General features: G+C 49.3%; 1 protein-coding gene across 1 annotated transcript in view; it reads left to right on the plus strand.

Moving 5' to 3' along the window:
* The window catches only part of LOC130586698 (E3 ubiquitin-protein ligase rnf213-alpha-like), a 42,834-nt gene that overhangs the window by 22,300 nt on the left and 5,622 nt on the right, over positions 1 to 14,912 (plus strand). The window contains exons 31-59 of the mRNA XM_057387582.1: positions 90 to 185; positions 567 to 682; positions 883 to 1,011; positions 1,546 to 1,610; positions 1,989 to 2,133; positions 2,518 to 2,659; positions 3,094 to 3,267; positions 3,633 to 3,766; positions 4,015 to 4,172; positions 4,433 to 4,636; positions 5,087 to 5,280; positions 6,109 to 6,229; positions 6,628 to 6,728; positions 7,165 to 7,338; positions 7,505 to 7,677; positions 7,764 to 7,860; positions 7,946 to 8,060; positions 8,270 to 8,453; positions 8,805 to 9,013; positions 9,212 to 9,313; positions 9,684 to 9,893; positions 10,654 to 10,732; positions 11,019 to 11,053; positions 11,734 to 11,828; positions 11,994 to 12,144; positions 12,227 to 12,395; positions 12,758 to 12,849; positions 13,779 to 14,033; positions 14,231 to 14,366. Coding sequence (XP_057243565.1) covers positions 90 to 185; positions 567 to 682; positions 883 to 1,011; positions 1,546 to 1,610; positions 1,989 to 2,133; positions 2,518 to 2,659; positions 3,094 to 3,267; positions 3,633 to 3,766; positions 4,015 to 4,172; positions 4,433 to 4,636; positions 5,087 to 5,280; positions 6,109 to 6,229; positions 6,628 to 6,728; positions 7,165 to 7,338; positions 7,505 to 7,677; positions 7,764 to 7,860; positions 7,946 to 8,060; positions 8,270 to 8,453; positions 8,805 to 9,013; positions 9,212 to 9,313; positions 9,684 to 9,893; positions 10,654 to 10,732; positions 11,019 to 11,053; positions 11,734 to 11,828; positions 11,994 to 12,144; positions 12,227 to 12,395; positions 12,758 to 12,849; positions 13,779 to 14,033; positions 14,231 to 14,366 — 4,055 coding nt within the window. The remainder of the gene's footprint in view (positions 1 to 89; positions 186 to 566; positions 683 to 882; positions 1,012 to 1,545; positions 1,611 to 1,988; positions 2,134 to 2,517; positions 2,660 to 3,093; positions 3,268 to 3,632; positions 3,767 to 4,014; positions 4,173 to 4,432; positions 4,637 to 5,086; positions 5,281 to 6,108; positions 6,230 to 6,627; positions 6,729 to 7,164; positions 7,339 to 7,504; positions 7,678 to 7,763; positions 7,861 to 7,945; positions 8,061 to 8,269; positions 8,454 to 8,804; positions 9,014 to 9,211; positions 9,314 to 9,683; positions 9,894 to 10,653; positions 10,733 to 11,018; positions 11,054 to 11,733; positions 11,829 to 11,993; positions 12,145 to 12,226; positions 12,396 to 12,757; positions 12,850 to 13,778; positions 14,034 to 14,230; positions 14,367 to 14,912) is intronic.

Consider the following 14,912-nt stretch of genomic DNA (forward strand, 5'->3'; position numbering starts at 1 on the left):
CTCATGGGGATTTTCACTTCTTGTGGGGCATTGGAGTGAGGTGAGGTGAGAACTTTCAAGAAGGCATCACAGAGGCCATTTCCTTACAGGAATTTCTTCAAAGAGCCACAGGAAGTGAGATTACTCCTTGTCCAGTTTCACTTTGATGAGCCACAGAGCAGCAAACGACTCCTGGCCTGTGCCAAGTAAGCAGCCTTCTTTGTCTTCTCTTTTTTTTGTCCTTTGTTGCTTTTCCTCATTCAGGAAGAGTTTCTTGCTATCTGGTATGATCTTCTTCTCATCTAAACCCATCCTCTGGCAGTGGGAAGCCATCTCCCATGTCCTGTCACTCCAGGCCCTTGTCCCCAGTCCCTCTCCAGCTCGCCTGGAGTCCCTTTAGGACCTGGAAGGGGCTCTGAGCTCTCCCTGGAGCCTTCTCCTCTCCAGGCTGAACACGCCCTGCTCTCTCAACCTGGCTCCAGAGCAGAGGGGGCTCCAGCCTCGGAGCATGATGCAGTTGTTGCTTGGAGAGATCAGTCTCACAAGTCTGGAATTATCCAGGTCTGAACTTCTGATGTTGCTTCCAGGTACTGCATCAGAGATGAGTGCAGGAGGTCAGCCAGCCCCCATCTGCTGCATGTTGTGTTGATTACCAAAGTCCCGCGGGTACGGGGAGGGTGCAGCTACCAGGCTTTTGACAGTGGTAAGTTCACGCTCACTGCTTTGGGTTGGGAAAACAGCAGAAGGGGAAAATAAAGCCTTACAGACAGGGCACAGGAAGTAGAGGATCTTCCATCTATGCCTATCTTCCTGCCCTGGTTGTCTGATGAATCCAAGCAGGCAAGCTCACCAGCTGATGTGCCAACAGAGAAGATGGACTGATCCATTCTCTTACCTCTCCAGGCGAGTGGAAGTCCATCCACTTGGATGACCTGATGCCCCCTGAGAACTTCAAGGCCAGTCTTGGTCAGCTCTCCAAAATGAGTATTGCTGAGATATTCACCAGCAGCAACCAGCAGCATCTTCCAACAGGTAAGAAGTCTCTCACCCTTTTGCCCTCTCCCCACTGCTGTCCCCACTGATGTCTCTGACATCATAGCTATGGATAAGAATGCACCCGGATCAAGCAGGTCCCAAGCTGTGTGCCCTGGAAGCACTTGCTGCTTCTGATGTCTTCCTAGGAAAGCAACTTTTGCTTCCTGATGGGCCATCTGGTCCGGTGGAGCAGAAAATAATAGTGGCAAATGAGCTGTGCCACTGGAGACTTCCATATGGAGTCACTGGAGACTTGTATGTAGTCAACATGTGCTTGTGACCTCCATTCCTCAACTAAATCATCGGGCAAATGGACAGAAATCGTTTGATCAATCATTGGAAGTCAACCCTGAGTGTTTCCTTGAATCTGTGTTCTTGCTTAGAGGTGACTGGTTAATTGCTCACCCACCCTGAGGGTCTCCAGCCATCAGATGGAAGGCTTCCACCGCAGTGCAATCCAAACCCCTCCTGGGCCAGAAGGGTCTTCTGTTGGGATTGTGACAGCTGACTCAAGGTTGGTTGTGATTTCAGGTTCTCCAGAGGATCCTGCTGCCCTGGGAAGCCTCACTAGGCCGGGTCATTATCCAGAGGAAAAAGTAGGATTTTTTCTATTTTTCTCCTCATTTTTAGTTGCTTGTAGTAGTGCAAGAACTGCGGGGTGTCAGAAGATACTTTGGGGTCTGTCTGGGACCCTTCCTGGGTCACACTGTGGGGTTGAGGTAGAGTGGTTGTCTCCCAGCCCTCTCGTGAGCAACTGGCACAAGACCGGGAGCCATTTGCCTCAAAGGAAAGTCCCTCATGAGGGACCCTGGCAGCCCTCCCTGCCACAGGGACTGATTAAACAGGCTTTGTTGCAATGCTGAGGTGAGTACAGATCTTGGAGCCCACTGTGCTAAGTTCCGGGGAAGATGATACCCTGGGCAAATTAAGGCAGAGGAACATCAAGCAACCAAAAGATCTCCTGTCTTTTCCAGTTACAATTCCTCAATGTGGATGCAATAATCAAAGGGTGCATTCAGAAGGCCGTGATCCAGATGGAGGACAAGAAGGACAACAGCCAGCGTCCAACAAAGAGGATCAAGATCCTCTACAACTTGCTCTTCCACACTCAAAGCACTGGTATGTGTGAGGAGGAAGAGCTAGAAATGGCTTCCTCTTGCACATGGCACAAGCCATGTGTCTGGAAGAAGATCCCAAACAGGCTCAGAGGCAGCTGTGTTCCTCAAAGTTATGTCAGGAGGAGAAGAACCCAGGGGACAAAGGGTGAGGTTTTACAGGGCCTCTTCTACCTTCCTGTCAGTCCCTCATGTGTGGGATCAAAACTGATGCAGACCCACAGCCTCTGGAACACAATTCCAGACAGATGATACTTTCCAATAGGAGATAGTCTCTGCATAGGACTGTTTAAAAAATACGAGCTGGTGGGAACCTCTTGTGGGTTTTGATGGCATCTTCTACTTGGAAATGACCTCTGGGAAGGTTTTAGCCCTGTTTTGTGATTAGTTTCCAGACGGTTTATGACAACGCTGAAGAAGAGAATTTGTTGTCTCCTCCAAGAACGAGAGAAACCAATCAAGGAACCAAGAGAATGGATTTTCCGTCAGGCACTTGCTACGGAATTCATCCTGAAAGACACATCTTTCAGGTAATGCTGGCGGAGGGCACCTCCCCAATGTACCATTATCCTGTTCCTAAAACTGCTCTGTGTGAGTCACTTTAAAGGCCAAGATGTGACAACCAGTAAGTATCTAAATACGTGTTTTTTTCCCCACCTAGAACCAGGGAGGGGCTTGATGGATGGTCATAAACTCAAAAGGAAAAAAAAGGATGAAGAGCATTGGTTTGGGGTGAAGTTTTGCTTAAAAGGCTCTTCTGAAAGCAAATGGCATTGGTTGATTGTGAGATAGGAAAGGCAGTGTATGTCAAGTCTGGATGTCCACACTTTGCATTTTCAGGAGTGTTTGTCTTGTTTTTGTTGACTTGTGTGTCTTCAAGGCCAACATGGTTCCCAGGGAGAGTAGGGTTTCTCAGTGGGAGGGGCAGAAGCAATGTGACAAGCTGTGGCACCTCCTTTTCCAGGCAAGCACTCTGGATGTACCTGGAAGACATTGTGGCCAACATTTTGGCCCAAATTCTCGCTGTGGTTGATGCCAACAACAACCTGGATCACATCTGTGAAGGGTCTCTGCTGACAGAACTGTGGCTCCAGATGTTCCAAGAAGAAGCCTTCCTAAAAATTAAATACACCAGGAAGTAAGAGTCTGGGTGGAAATGGGCAGTGAGGTGGTTTTCCATAGGAGAGGAATGGCTTTGTAGGGAAACAGTAACTAATTTTTGAGGAGAAGTTTATGATCTTGAAAGCCATGAAAGTGTTTGGTGTCAGCCCACTGGCACCAAAACTTTCCTGCTTTTTAAGCTCTCAGCAAAATCAGCTCCTTCCCTGCACTTACCCAGTTTCCCTGACCTTCCTACCAAATTTCTCCCTGAATTTCCCCACCCTTCCCATGTTTCTGAATTCCTTTAAAGAGAAGGAGGATTACTTCTCCGAGATGTCTGTCTCTGGACACCTCTGCTCTGTTGCACAAAATAATTCTCTTTCTGCACTGTTTGAACTCAAGGGCACCGGACATGAAGATTTGTGTCTTATCCATGACTGAAGACCCCAGCATCTCTGTCTTCTGCCAGTTCCCGTTCAGTTGGGTATTGAAGGCCTACCTGGATGACATATGGGAGAAAGCCTATCATACAAAAGGTAACATTTCCCGGGGGATCATGAGCAAAGCAAAACTGCTAAAAATCTGCATACTGCAGAGGAGGAACCATAGGAATGGATTCCAGAGTCAGATGACCCAGAACCACATTGTGCATGTCTTTGGCATTATATCCCAATGGAGGCACGGCCACTGTGGCCTTGCACATAGTCATGCACCCACCTCACTTGTAACGAGGAGCTACTGTTCCCCACTAAGCATCTGCAACTCTCTTTATTGGCCCTTCTAGGTCAGCCTGAGCAGCCAACAGAGGACATGGCCAGGTTCTACCAAAGCTTCATCAAGAATGTGTGGATGCCAGATGGCAGTGGTCCAGCCCTGCTGCATTCCTATGCCAACGACTTTCTCAGGATGGCTTTTCCTGGACAAGACCTGTCTATCTATGAGGTGAGTAGGGTTGGGTAGAGAACCATCCTCAACTGGCTTTGCCTTGTCCTGTCCTTCCAAACCTGGTGGTTTGATGATCTCTCCCTTGTGCTGCTCTGTGGCTAGTCTTCAACTGATATCAGCATTTGATCTTTCCGTTGTGAGAACAATTTTAATAAGGAAACTTCATGTGAGGTAGAATAGCAACACTGAATGTCCCACCTTTGTCCCACCCCACTCCTCACTCTGAGCAGAAATAACACCTTTTATTTTACCCACAGATCCTCTCCAAAGCATTCCTGGCCAGTGCAGAGCGGCTCTGCTCCTCTGTGGGCAGGGGGAAGATGAGCTTTTCCCCAATCTGGCTTCACATGGAATATTTCTACCTCCATGATGATTATCAGCTCTTCATTGACATAGCAAAAAGCAACGACACTGTCGTGAGCGAGCTGCAGACAATGTATCAGCAGGACCCCCCAGCAATGGTGAGCTTGATTTGTCCCTCTGACCCTTCTTCTGCAGCATTTGGATGTGGTGGTCTTCACAGTTTCCTTTGCTTAATTTCTTACGATGCATTCAGTAAGACATCCATGTGTTTGTGTCACTTGGGGTGCGGTGTTAAAGGCCTCTTAAGGCTTTGACCTCAGAGATGGGCAGGGTACGGCTCTACTTCCTTACCTTCCCACATACACATGGAGATGTTCGAATTCTTCCTAAAGCCTTTGGTACTGTTGGGCTCATTAAAGCCCTTTTTGGTTTGCAGATATCAGAAGCTGACCCCTAAAAGTTTGTCTCTTTCTAACTTTACCTCTTGAACTCCTCCACAAGCCATTCCAGCACCCAGTTACTCAGCAGCCCTCTGCTCTGTCCCACCACCCACCAGGCCAGCATGTCACAAAGACTCTTCTGCTCTCTCTTTGCAAATGTTATTTCAGTTTGTCACTCTTGAGGCCTTGAACATTCTCTTGAAGAAAGTGCAGCCCTCTGAAAGCAGGCTTTTGCCCTTCGATGCCTGTGTCACGTGGCTCCAAAGTGTCAAGTCCATCAAGCCATGGGTGGAGTGGATCAGCTTGGACAACTACCAGGTGCAGTTCTACCAGGAGAAGAAGCAGCTTCTGGAGAGCGTGTTGTAAGTTCAGTTCCTCTCTCTTGATGGCAGTAGAGCAAACACCTTCATGCCCAGAGGTTGGGAGACCCGAGTTACTAGTCTGCAAACTGTCAGTACCATCCTTGTTGTCACAAACATGATGGCAAAGTGGCTCAAAAAAAACAGATGGATGTTTCACTGTAATCAAATTATTTAATTCTGGTGGAATTTCACAGAATCAGAGAATCACAGAATGCTTTGAACTGAAAGAGACCTTAAATGGGGTCAATGGGGTGTCATCTGGAGTGGTCATTGGGCAAGGTCCTGGGTTCAATGGGTGTCATCTCAGATGGGTACAGCAACACAGTCAATAGGATATCATTTGGGGTCAATGTGGCAGCTCCTCGGGTCAATGGGTGTCCTATTGGGTCAATGGGGTCAATAGGTCTCTGCTGGACAAAATGGGATCAGCGGGTGTCTCCTGCGGTCAGTAGGGTCAGTGGGGTCAATAGGGTGATATATGGGATAATGGGGTTTCATCTGGGGTCAATGGGGTGTCTCCTGGGGTCGGTGGGGTAAATGTTATTGTTAAGGGGTTTTTTTGCACTGGCACCTTTATTCAGATCAAAGCATTTTTTAAAAACTGACGCTTTCCTTTGCTTTAATTATAAAACCTATAAAAGATCAGAAGTTCAACTGCAAATAGTGAATTAAAAAGGGGAAACTTCTGTAGTTAAAATCAATTTTGCAAGACCAAAATTTTCTTTGTTTCATCAAGTGGTCACGTGCTACCTGGGATGAGTCAGATGTGAGCAGGAAAGGGACCTTGGGAGGTTTGCAGTCCATCCATGGGGGTTGTGTGTTTTACAGGCACCGTTGGACCTGCACCAACATCGTCTACATGTTGATTGACCACCTGCTGCACAATGAGACGGGGATAGAGGAGAAACTCTTGCGACTCGTGGTGAAGCAGTTCATCTTCCTCTGGAATGTGGGTGTTTCCTTGTGGCTATGGAACTTGGAAGAGCTCTTCCCCCCTTCCAGGAGATCTCTGGTCTCAGTTGTAGTGAGGGCTTAGGAATGGGAACAGGCTGGAAATATCATCTGAGAGACAAACAGTGCTGGGATTCAGAATCCCAAATGAGGATTTGGAACCCAGGAGGGCTTCCTGGAGGATGTAAAGGGTTGATCCCAGTTGTTTATCCTCAGAGGTCCATGCAGGGACCATACTGTGTGAACCCCAGATGTCACCCCACTGATCTATAAATGGATTTGCTTAATATTGATGTCTAACCCTGCATCTCTGATGCAGTGACACCTTAGAATGCTGGTCCTCCTTATACCAAAGATGTTCCTGCTGAACTTGCACCATGTGTCCATCCCTTGCAGCGCCTCTACGCAGCCCCGGCATTTCAACCAGAAGAGACTTTTGATTTGGTGACCAAAGTGCTGAAGAAATGCAACCAGAATGCTGATGTTGTGTATCTGGTGTAAGTCTGAACCGGAAAGAAGTTTACATTGGTACAATGTTTATAAAGGGTGGGGGAAATAGATCAGTGCTGGACATGGACCTCTTTGGGCCCAAGGGAGGCCACACTGATGAGGCCAAGAGGTGAGAGGTGATGAAACATTTCTGGAGAACTTCTCTAATGTGTGGTACCAAAGAAACCAGGCTGCCCTGAGCACCCAGGCTCTCTATCCTGTTCACTCAGCCCTCCTCCCACAGATAGGGTGGTTGTCAGACAGCTGAGAGGCTGCTGGTTCTTGAAGCTGTGGTGGGTCACCCCCATTCTCCACCCATCAGATGGGCCAAAGTGCCTATTCAGTTTCACCCCCACCCCAGGGTGAATGCCAGGCCAGAGCCCACCCATGTCCTTCCTCCAACCTGGCAGCAGCACTGAACTGCCTCTGTTTTGGGTGCCTCAGGAAGGGTGTGAAGGAATGCAAGAGCTGCCTGCGGGAGATCACCGACCCGGCGGAGCTGCCCTGCAGCCACATCTTCTGCACTCACTGCATCCTGGAATGGGCAAACAAGCAGTGTAAGATCTGCAAGGAGGAATTCCCAGAGGATTACAAACCCACAGCTTCGGAAGCCACCAGGTAACCCCAGTGCTGCCTGTCTGGTGTCTTCATGTTAAATGTTGAGTGGAAGATGCTGGTGCCTGACTAACCTGCCATCTGCTCTCGCTGGTGTTCTGCAAAGAGAGGTATGTTTCCTTCCTGGGTTGGAGTAGACAACAAGTCTGGGTTTTCTTCTACTCTCCAGGGAAGCTGTTGCCTGCCACAACAAATTCAGGAGGAAATGCAATTCCTTCTTCATCGAGTTCATCACCAAGTACTTTTTGGGAGACAGAGAGGCACCATCAGCCCAAATCATTCAGCAACTGATAAAGTTTGTGGCTTGCAAACCCAACACTGAGCATCAGGCAGGAAAAAGGGGTAAAAGGACTTTATTTCACTTGACTCAGATCTGACTGTACACTCTTGGAAGCCAAATACTGAAGGCATCCTTCCTTCCTTTGTAGTGTACAAGCCAAAAAGCGAGTTGTCCCCCTTTGAGGAATGCATGGACACCAGTCCAACTGCCCAGTCCTCCCTCCTGAAGCTGCTGCTGCGATGCGGGTCAGCCCCAAGTTTACTCACAAGCCCTGTTGTTGAGCCCTTTGGCCACATGGATGCTGATTCTCTGTGTACTTTTCTGCCCCAGGTTCAACAACATCAAGGTTCACTTGGAAGAATACCTGTCCCAGATGGAGGAGAAGATACTTTCCAACCAAAGTCACATGGACCACATCTACTTCATGGTGGTGCACTGTCTGGAGGTGAGTGCCTATTGGGATGCACTGGGAATCCCGACCAGCACCATACTATGGAGTTACCCAACTAAACCTATGAATGCCTTCCCTCCACATCTTTTTTATGGATGAGGAATGGGGAGTTCAACCTAAATCTGAAGAGAATGTACCAGGGAGGAGAAGCAGGTGCCCATTTATAACCACCTTCAGATCCTTAAAAATTGTCTTTTGAACAGGATTTTATGTATCCTTCTTCTGAAGAAGACATCAGGCAGCTTGCTGAGAAGTGCCTCTCCACCGCAGACCTCTCTGCTTTCTGCAAGCCCAGTGTCTCCAGGATTAACACCCTCCAGTTCATAGCCCAGCTCAGGCTCTCCATCAGCCATGTGGCCACTGTGCTCGGCAGACAGGTGCTTTCTGGTGAGTTCTGGTGCTTAGTGTAGCCCAGAGACCCCACCTACCCCCAAACAAGTCTAGAACAAGCCCCAAAAATTCTGAGCTTGGAGATTTTTTTGCGGGACAATTAGTGGTTTTATGAAAATTGTTGTTACTTTGGATTTATTTTCCTGTTTAGTCCACAGACTCACTGTGTTCCCTATGCACTGAGACCCTCTGGGGTCCAAGGCTTCTTCTCTTGTGGCCATGTTGTAACCTGTAGGGAGAAGATCCCACCACAATCTGGCTCCTGTCTCAACTATGGGGGCTGGCTGGGGAAGGACACATGATGTGCCACACCAGGGACTGGGAGTCATGAGAAAACCTCCTTTCCAGCTGCCAATCCCAACACATCCACTGCCGAGGGGAATGAGAAAGAACAAGACCTGGTGAAAGTGATGAAGGAGTTGGTTGCGAAGGCTCCAACTCCGTGGCCTCAGGTGTTCCTCATCAGGAATCTCTGTGACATCTATGGCCTCACCTCTATGTGGAAGATCCTCCAGGTGCAGAGGTGGATTTTACCCCAAGGGGTGGAAATCTCACAGGTGGGTCGGTTCTTGAGTGCCTTGTGCCAAAGCGGAGCTGAGGAGGTGGGATTTGCTGAGTTCCAGGCCTATCAAACTGACTCACAGAAATCCCCTCCAACCCAAGAGGGTAATGGGTCCCCACAGGGTGCAGCCAACCTCCTCTTAGTGCCCTTCCACTTCCTTCAGGATCACAACCTGCACTGTGGTATTTTTCAGGATAGAAGCAGCTGCTTGAACACAACCCTGATGCTTTCATTGCTGGACAAAGCACAAAAACAGCTAAAAAGCAGTGATTTCAAGAAAAAACAGAGCTTGTCTGTGAGTATCCATTGAGTCTCTGATGGAAAGTGTCCGTGGTTTTTGGGCTGGAGCCATTGTTTGCTCTGGATCAGTTGGTCTGGATCCAATGACTGGTCTGAAGCAGTTGATCTGGGTTTGATGGCTGTTCTGGGTCAGTCTGAAACCATTGTTTCATCTGGCACTGGATCCAGTGGTTGATCTGGACCCTCTTGGAAAGAGGGAAGTTCCATGTGTATTGATGCACAGTTGTGCCAGCTCCCTGCTGCCAGGGTATACAAATGGGACTGTACCTGGACATTGACCCTCAGTGGTGAAGCCATAAGACCCCTCACAGGGAGGTGCCAGGCTGGTTGCCTTCATTTATATCTGTTGTGTTCAACTTTTGTAGTCTGTTGTGAGGCAAATGGAGAACACCCTCCGGTTGCCATCCATCCCAGATGAGACACTGGAAGACAAACTGAAAAAGATTGTAGATGCTGTTGATGATGGTGAAGGCCTGAGGGAGCTGGTCTTCCACACTGCGCTCACTCTGACCTTGTTCCCAAGCTGCATCACTCACCTCCTCACAAACATCTGCTTCAAGCCAAAGGTGGTAAAGGTGAGTTTCAAGCCCGAAGATATCAGCTCTCTCTACCCCACCACCCTGGTGCAGTGTGTCCTGCTCAGCCTATTGCACTGCAGGTTGTTGCCCCACTTCTTTCTCATTCCATGGGCTGAGAAGTGGCTGTGACAATCCACCCTGGTCGAATTCCAGTGTGGATGAGATGTAGGGCCTATGGGAGAAGCCCGCTTCTCTATTGACCATGGGGAACTGGGGACATGGCACAGCTTTGCTGGTGGCGATGGGGTGGTTCAGAGCCCAGCACGAGCATCCTCCTGCAGTGCACGAGCACTGCAAAAGGTCTTCTGTCACTCAGATGATGGTGGAGACACCCGTTCCTGAGCTGGGCTTCTCCTCGGGTCTGTCCACACATGGGTTGTTCCCATTATTTGAGAGATGAGGGACGCAGCCAGGGCAATGAAGAAAATGAGTGAAGAAAAAATTCAGCTATTTCTGAATCCTCTCCCCTTCCATTAAGGCCATCTTTGGCCCATGGTGGGTTCAGTTCAAGAATCAATGCTCATAAATAATTGAGATTTTTTGGGACTCATGAATGATCACTCCAGCTTCACATCTCAGTGTCTGATGGACTTTGCTGTCTGACTTGGTCCTTGTTCCCTTATCAGAAACTTCTCACTGATGACAGTGGCCATGCAGGAGCACCCTTCTCCCCACAGATAGTTCCTTGGGCAGGTGGGGAGCAAGCTGGAAAGATGGACACCCCATGCCTCACTGTCTATCATGTTCCCTTTCCAAGGGGTCCTACCTTCCCACCATGCCTGGAGACCTCTTTGATGAGAAAAACTGGAAAATCGGTGAAAGAGATAAGCTTTGGAGTAAGTATTGGGGGAGTCAAGCTTCTCCTATGCATGTGGGGTATTGAGATCAGCAAGGGAATGAAGGAAATGGAATAAAGACCCCTGAAGGTCATCCCTGTCCATCTGTTGAGTCCTTCATAATCTCCACCTGGGTGAAGCACATTGGTTCCATTTTTGAGAGATGTGGTGGGGCTGGATGTCAGGAGGTGGGAGTCAGGCCTGCCACCACTTGGTGAGCTTCTGGCCACCATTGTGGAGATGGCTGTGGGAGATGACAGACTAACCATATCCTCTTTCACTGTAGCTTGTCAGTGTGGCTCGTACTGGATTGTCACCAATGTAAGTGTCACCTTCTGGTTGTTGGTCTTTGTGGTCTGTGTTCTTGTGCTTCTCGTTGCATTGTTGACAACTCCATGGGGAAAAGCCAGGCTTGGGAGGAGCTTTTAGATCTTTCCCTGGTTCCTGGAGGTGTCCATTTCCTGTGCACCATCTTGAAACACATCTTAGCCTCTTGGCCCAGCTGGGTGTTCACTATAAACACTCCTCCTGCTGTCCTGCCTCCCCTCCTAATGTGGGCTCACAGTGTCATCCTCATGTCAAGTGACCCTTTAGCTACAAGAGAAGCTGCAAGGCTCACAAGTCATTTGGGCTCTTCTCCAAGTCATGTTCTTCTCCAAGCCACTTGGTTTTATCTCCCAGCCTGGTTCTTGGCTAAATGGAGGTAGAATTTGTGTCTCTCCCTGGGAGAAGTAGAGCAAAGCGGGTGCTTCCAGGTCTTGGCCAGTCTCATCCACACATCCTCATGTGTCCAGCTGGCTGCAGGAAGTACCTGGTTGGTTGGACATCTCTGCTTGCATCTGTTCCTGCCTCTCGTTAGTCATGGCCACGCGTGACCCACATGCAGAAAGGTGGAGGACATGGGAACCTCCTGGGTACCCTCAGCTTTTGCTGGGTGCCTTCAGCTCCTGTCTGGGCTGCCAATCTTCTCTCTCACTCCATCCTCATGTCTCCAAATGCAGTGTGGGTTTCCCATGGAAAAGAAGCAGTGCCAGTGTGGTACCACTGTTGGGGGAACTTTCCACAAACCTGTGGCAGGCTTCAAGCAGAAGGAAATGTAAGTCAACCCTCACAGCTCTACAACCCCAGAGGGCTTCACCCATCTTCTCCAGAACCACGGGCATGGGGGAAACACCATTGTTGGCCAAAGCAAAGGTGTTTGCATCCTGTGGTAAGTCCCATTGCAAAAGTCATGGTGGGTAATTGCTCATTCTGAAAACAGCACTGAGGACACCACGGAGCAGGGGTACCTCCTGGAGAGCCCCCTCTCACGGAGAAATGACCTGGAGAGGTGCCTGTCACCTGCCTGTGTTGCTCTGGCAAGGGCTCTGCTCCATTCATCCCTCCTGCTGGGGATCCAAGCTGACAAACAGGTGAGCCACCACCACACTGTGAGGAGTGCTGGGAGGAGATGAGTCCAGAGCCTAAAACAGGGGAACTGGGCCTATCTCCCAGGCAGTTCTAGACCTGATGAAAAAGAAACCAGAGGACACGGAAGAGTTTTTCTGGGGTCACCTCTGGAAAGATGTGGCATGCCTGGCAGAAGCGCTTGGCAGGAACACAGAGGAGGCCATGTTGACTGTCCATCTGTTTCTACAGCACCTGAGCAAGCATGGTCCTGCAGGTAGAGAAATGATGGGGAGTTCTGGAGGTCACCAGTAGGTTGGAGGGTGTTGGGTTTGAACCAGGACCACTCTCATTGGTTCTTCCTTCCTGGGACAGTCTCCATCCCAGGAAACCAGTGAGAAGATGGGGAGGACCATGAGGTCAGGGAGCTCATCCACAGCACTTAGGCCAGACCAACTTGAGGGTATGAGGCTGGGAGACAGTTTGCTCCAACCAGGCATCTACATCAGTCCTTCTACTCCCAGTTCCTCTTGTTTCTACATCATTGCATTCCTCACTGTCAAGAAACACAGCAATGCTCTGGGCAGACCCCAGGGTCTGAAGGGATAAAGGTCACATATTCCTTCATGTCTTCTACAGATGAGAGTGGAGCCTTGAACATCCTGCATGAGAAAAAGGACCGAGACAAATGGGAAACTTCCTTCAAAGCCCTGGCTCAGTCCTTCTTCCAGGTAATTTGTGCATGTCTGCTTGGAAGTGTTGTGTCCATGGACAGACACATCAGCTGACCCTGGGAAAGAAAAGATTTTTTTCCTCTCCTTTTTAGAATTGGGATCTTGTCCTGGTGGGGTCAATTGCTCTGGTCCTCAGAGAGCTGAGTTCTGGGTTGTAGCTTCAGATCCTCTTTGGGAAGCAGCTGATTTCTTCCCTTTGAGAAAATCACCTGTGGGCTTGTTGTGGGTTGACCCTATCACTCCCCTTCCCTCTGGGACGGGGGAAAGTAAGATGGCGAACAGCCAGCAGGGTGAGATAAAGTAGTTTTATTTTAGCAAAGATACAAAATATAAGCAAAGGCTTGCGCGCGCAAAAGCTAAAGGCAAAGAAAGAAATYAATCTCTACTTCCCATTAGCAGCGTTGTTCAGGCACTTCCCGGGAAGCAGGGCCTCAGCACGCGTAGTGGTTGCTCCGGAAGGCAAACATTGAAAACTCATGAATGCCCCCCCTTTCCCTCTCTCTCTTCTCGCTTATATATCTGAGCTGACGTCATATGATATGGAATATCCCTTTGCTTGTTTTGGGTCAGCTGGCCTAGTCCTGTCCCCTCCCAGGATCTTACACACACCCATCCCTTTGAGGGGGAAGGAGTGTCAGAGGGACAGCGCTGCTTGGCAATAGCCAAAACACTGCTCTGTTATCAGCTCCCGTCCAGCACTCATGCAAAGCACAGCACTGGAAGGGCTTGAGCTTTACCTCACTCAGACCCAATACAGGGCTTCTCTCTGGAGAATTTTGTTCTTATTCCTCTGTTGACTACTTCTTATCATGCCACTCATCTTCTCCGGAGTCCTTGTTACTTTTCTTTACCTGAAAGACCCCTTAAATCCTCTCAGGCTGCTTGGGTGAATAGAGGTGGCTCCTAATTCTCTTGGGGTTCTGCAGGAATTGGAGAAGAATCTGAATTCTGCTAAGGAGCAGAGGATAAATGAAGGTCCCCATGGCTCCAGTCTCCTCCTGAAAATAGTTTATGACCAGACACCTCCTTTACAAGATTTGCCGAGGGAGGGGTTGATCAACCAACCCTGCATGTGGAGGCTTGAGCAGAAGGTGACCATCCAGACCCTGATGCATCTCCTGCAGAAAGATGGAGAAGGCACTGGAAATCCATACCCCATCCTGCTGGAGCTCCTGTCGAAGGTTGGATGGAATAACACCCTCTCTCCCCCAAAACAAGTACAGTAGATTCAGCCTGGTTGGTGTCTGGGAGCTACTGGAGTAACTTTTTCCCCCTGTGTTTTCTTGAGGCATCCAAGCAAGACAGGCATCCTCCACTTTACCCCATGGTTCCAGGTGGAATCCCCCTCCCTCAAATCACGCTGAACCTTCTCTTCCAGATGGAGAACATCCAACATGTCCGACATCTGCCTGACATTTTCCATCTGCAAAATGCTCTGATCCATTTCTTCCAAAATGGCTATGAAGGAGAAAAATACACAGTCTGCCAGTTCCTCGACCAGCCTGGACTCTCAGGTGCGATGCGGAATTCCACTGTGCCTGGGATGCAGCTATCAGCCAGCCTGCAGCACACTCTGCTGAGAAGTTGCTGCTGTAGTTTGTGTGGTGAAGCCAACCCAAGAGAGACCCATAAGGCTGGTGGTGCCATTGCACAATGAGTTTGGGACAGAATTTAGGAGAGGGAGGAGGTCAAGGCATGAAAATGGATTTGGGAAATATCCTTTCTCCTGGGGCCCTCAGCGAGGCTCTTCTGCCACAAGCAAGGATATTGGGTGAAACAGGCTCTTCAGCTCCTGAGACACCATGCCTGGTTGGCTGATGCCATGTGGTGTGACACAAAGCAAATGTACAGCATGAAGTCGGGTGACTCCTCCAGTGACAGATCTCTTGGGAGACATCCTCTCACCTGACATGTCTCTGGGGAGGATACTGTGACAATGCTCTTCTCTGTCCTCTCTCCTCTCTCCTCTCTTCTCTCTTCTCTCTTCTCTCTTCTCTCTTCTCTCTTCTCTCTTCTCTCTTCTCTCTTCTCTCTTCTCTCTTCTCTCTTCTCTCTTCTCT

The sequence above is a fragment of the Malurus melanocephalus genome, unplaced genomic scaffold (genome assembly GCF_030028575.1).
Source record: "Malurus melanocephalus ecotype Western Australia unplaced genomic scaffold, MMel_1.1 scaffold_1261, whole genome shotgun sequence".
In the NCBI taxonomy this organism is placed as follows: Eukaryota; Metazoa; Chordata; class Aves; order Passeriformes; family Maluridae; genus Malurus; species Malurus melanocephalus.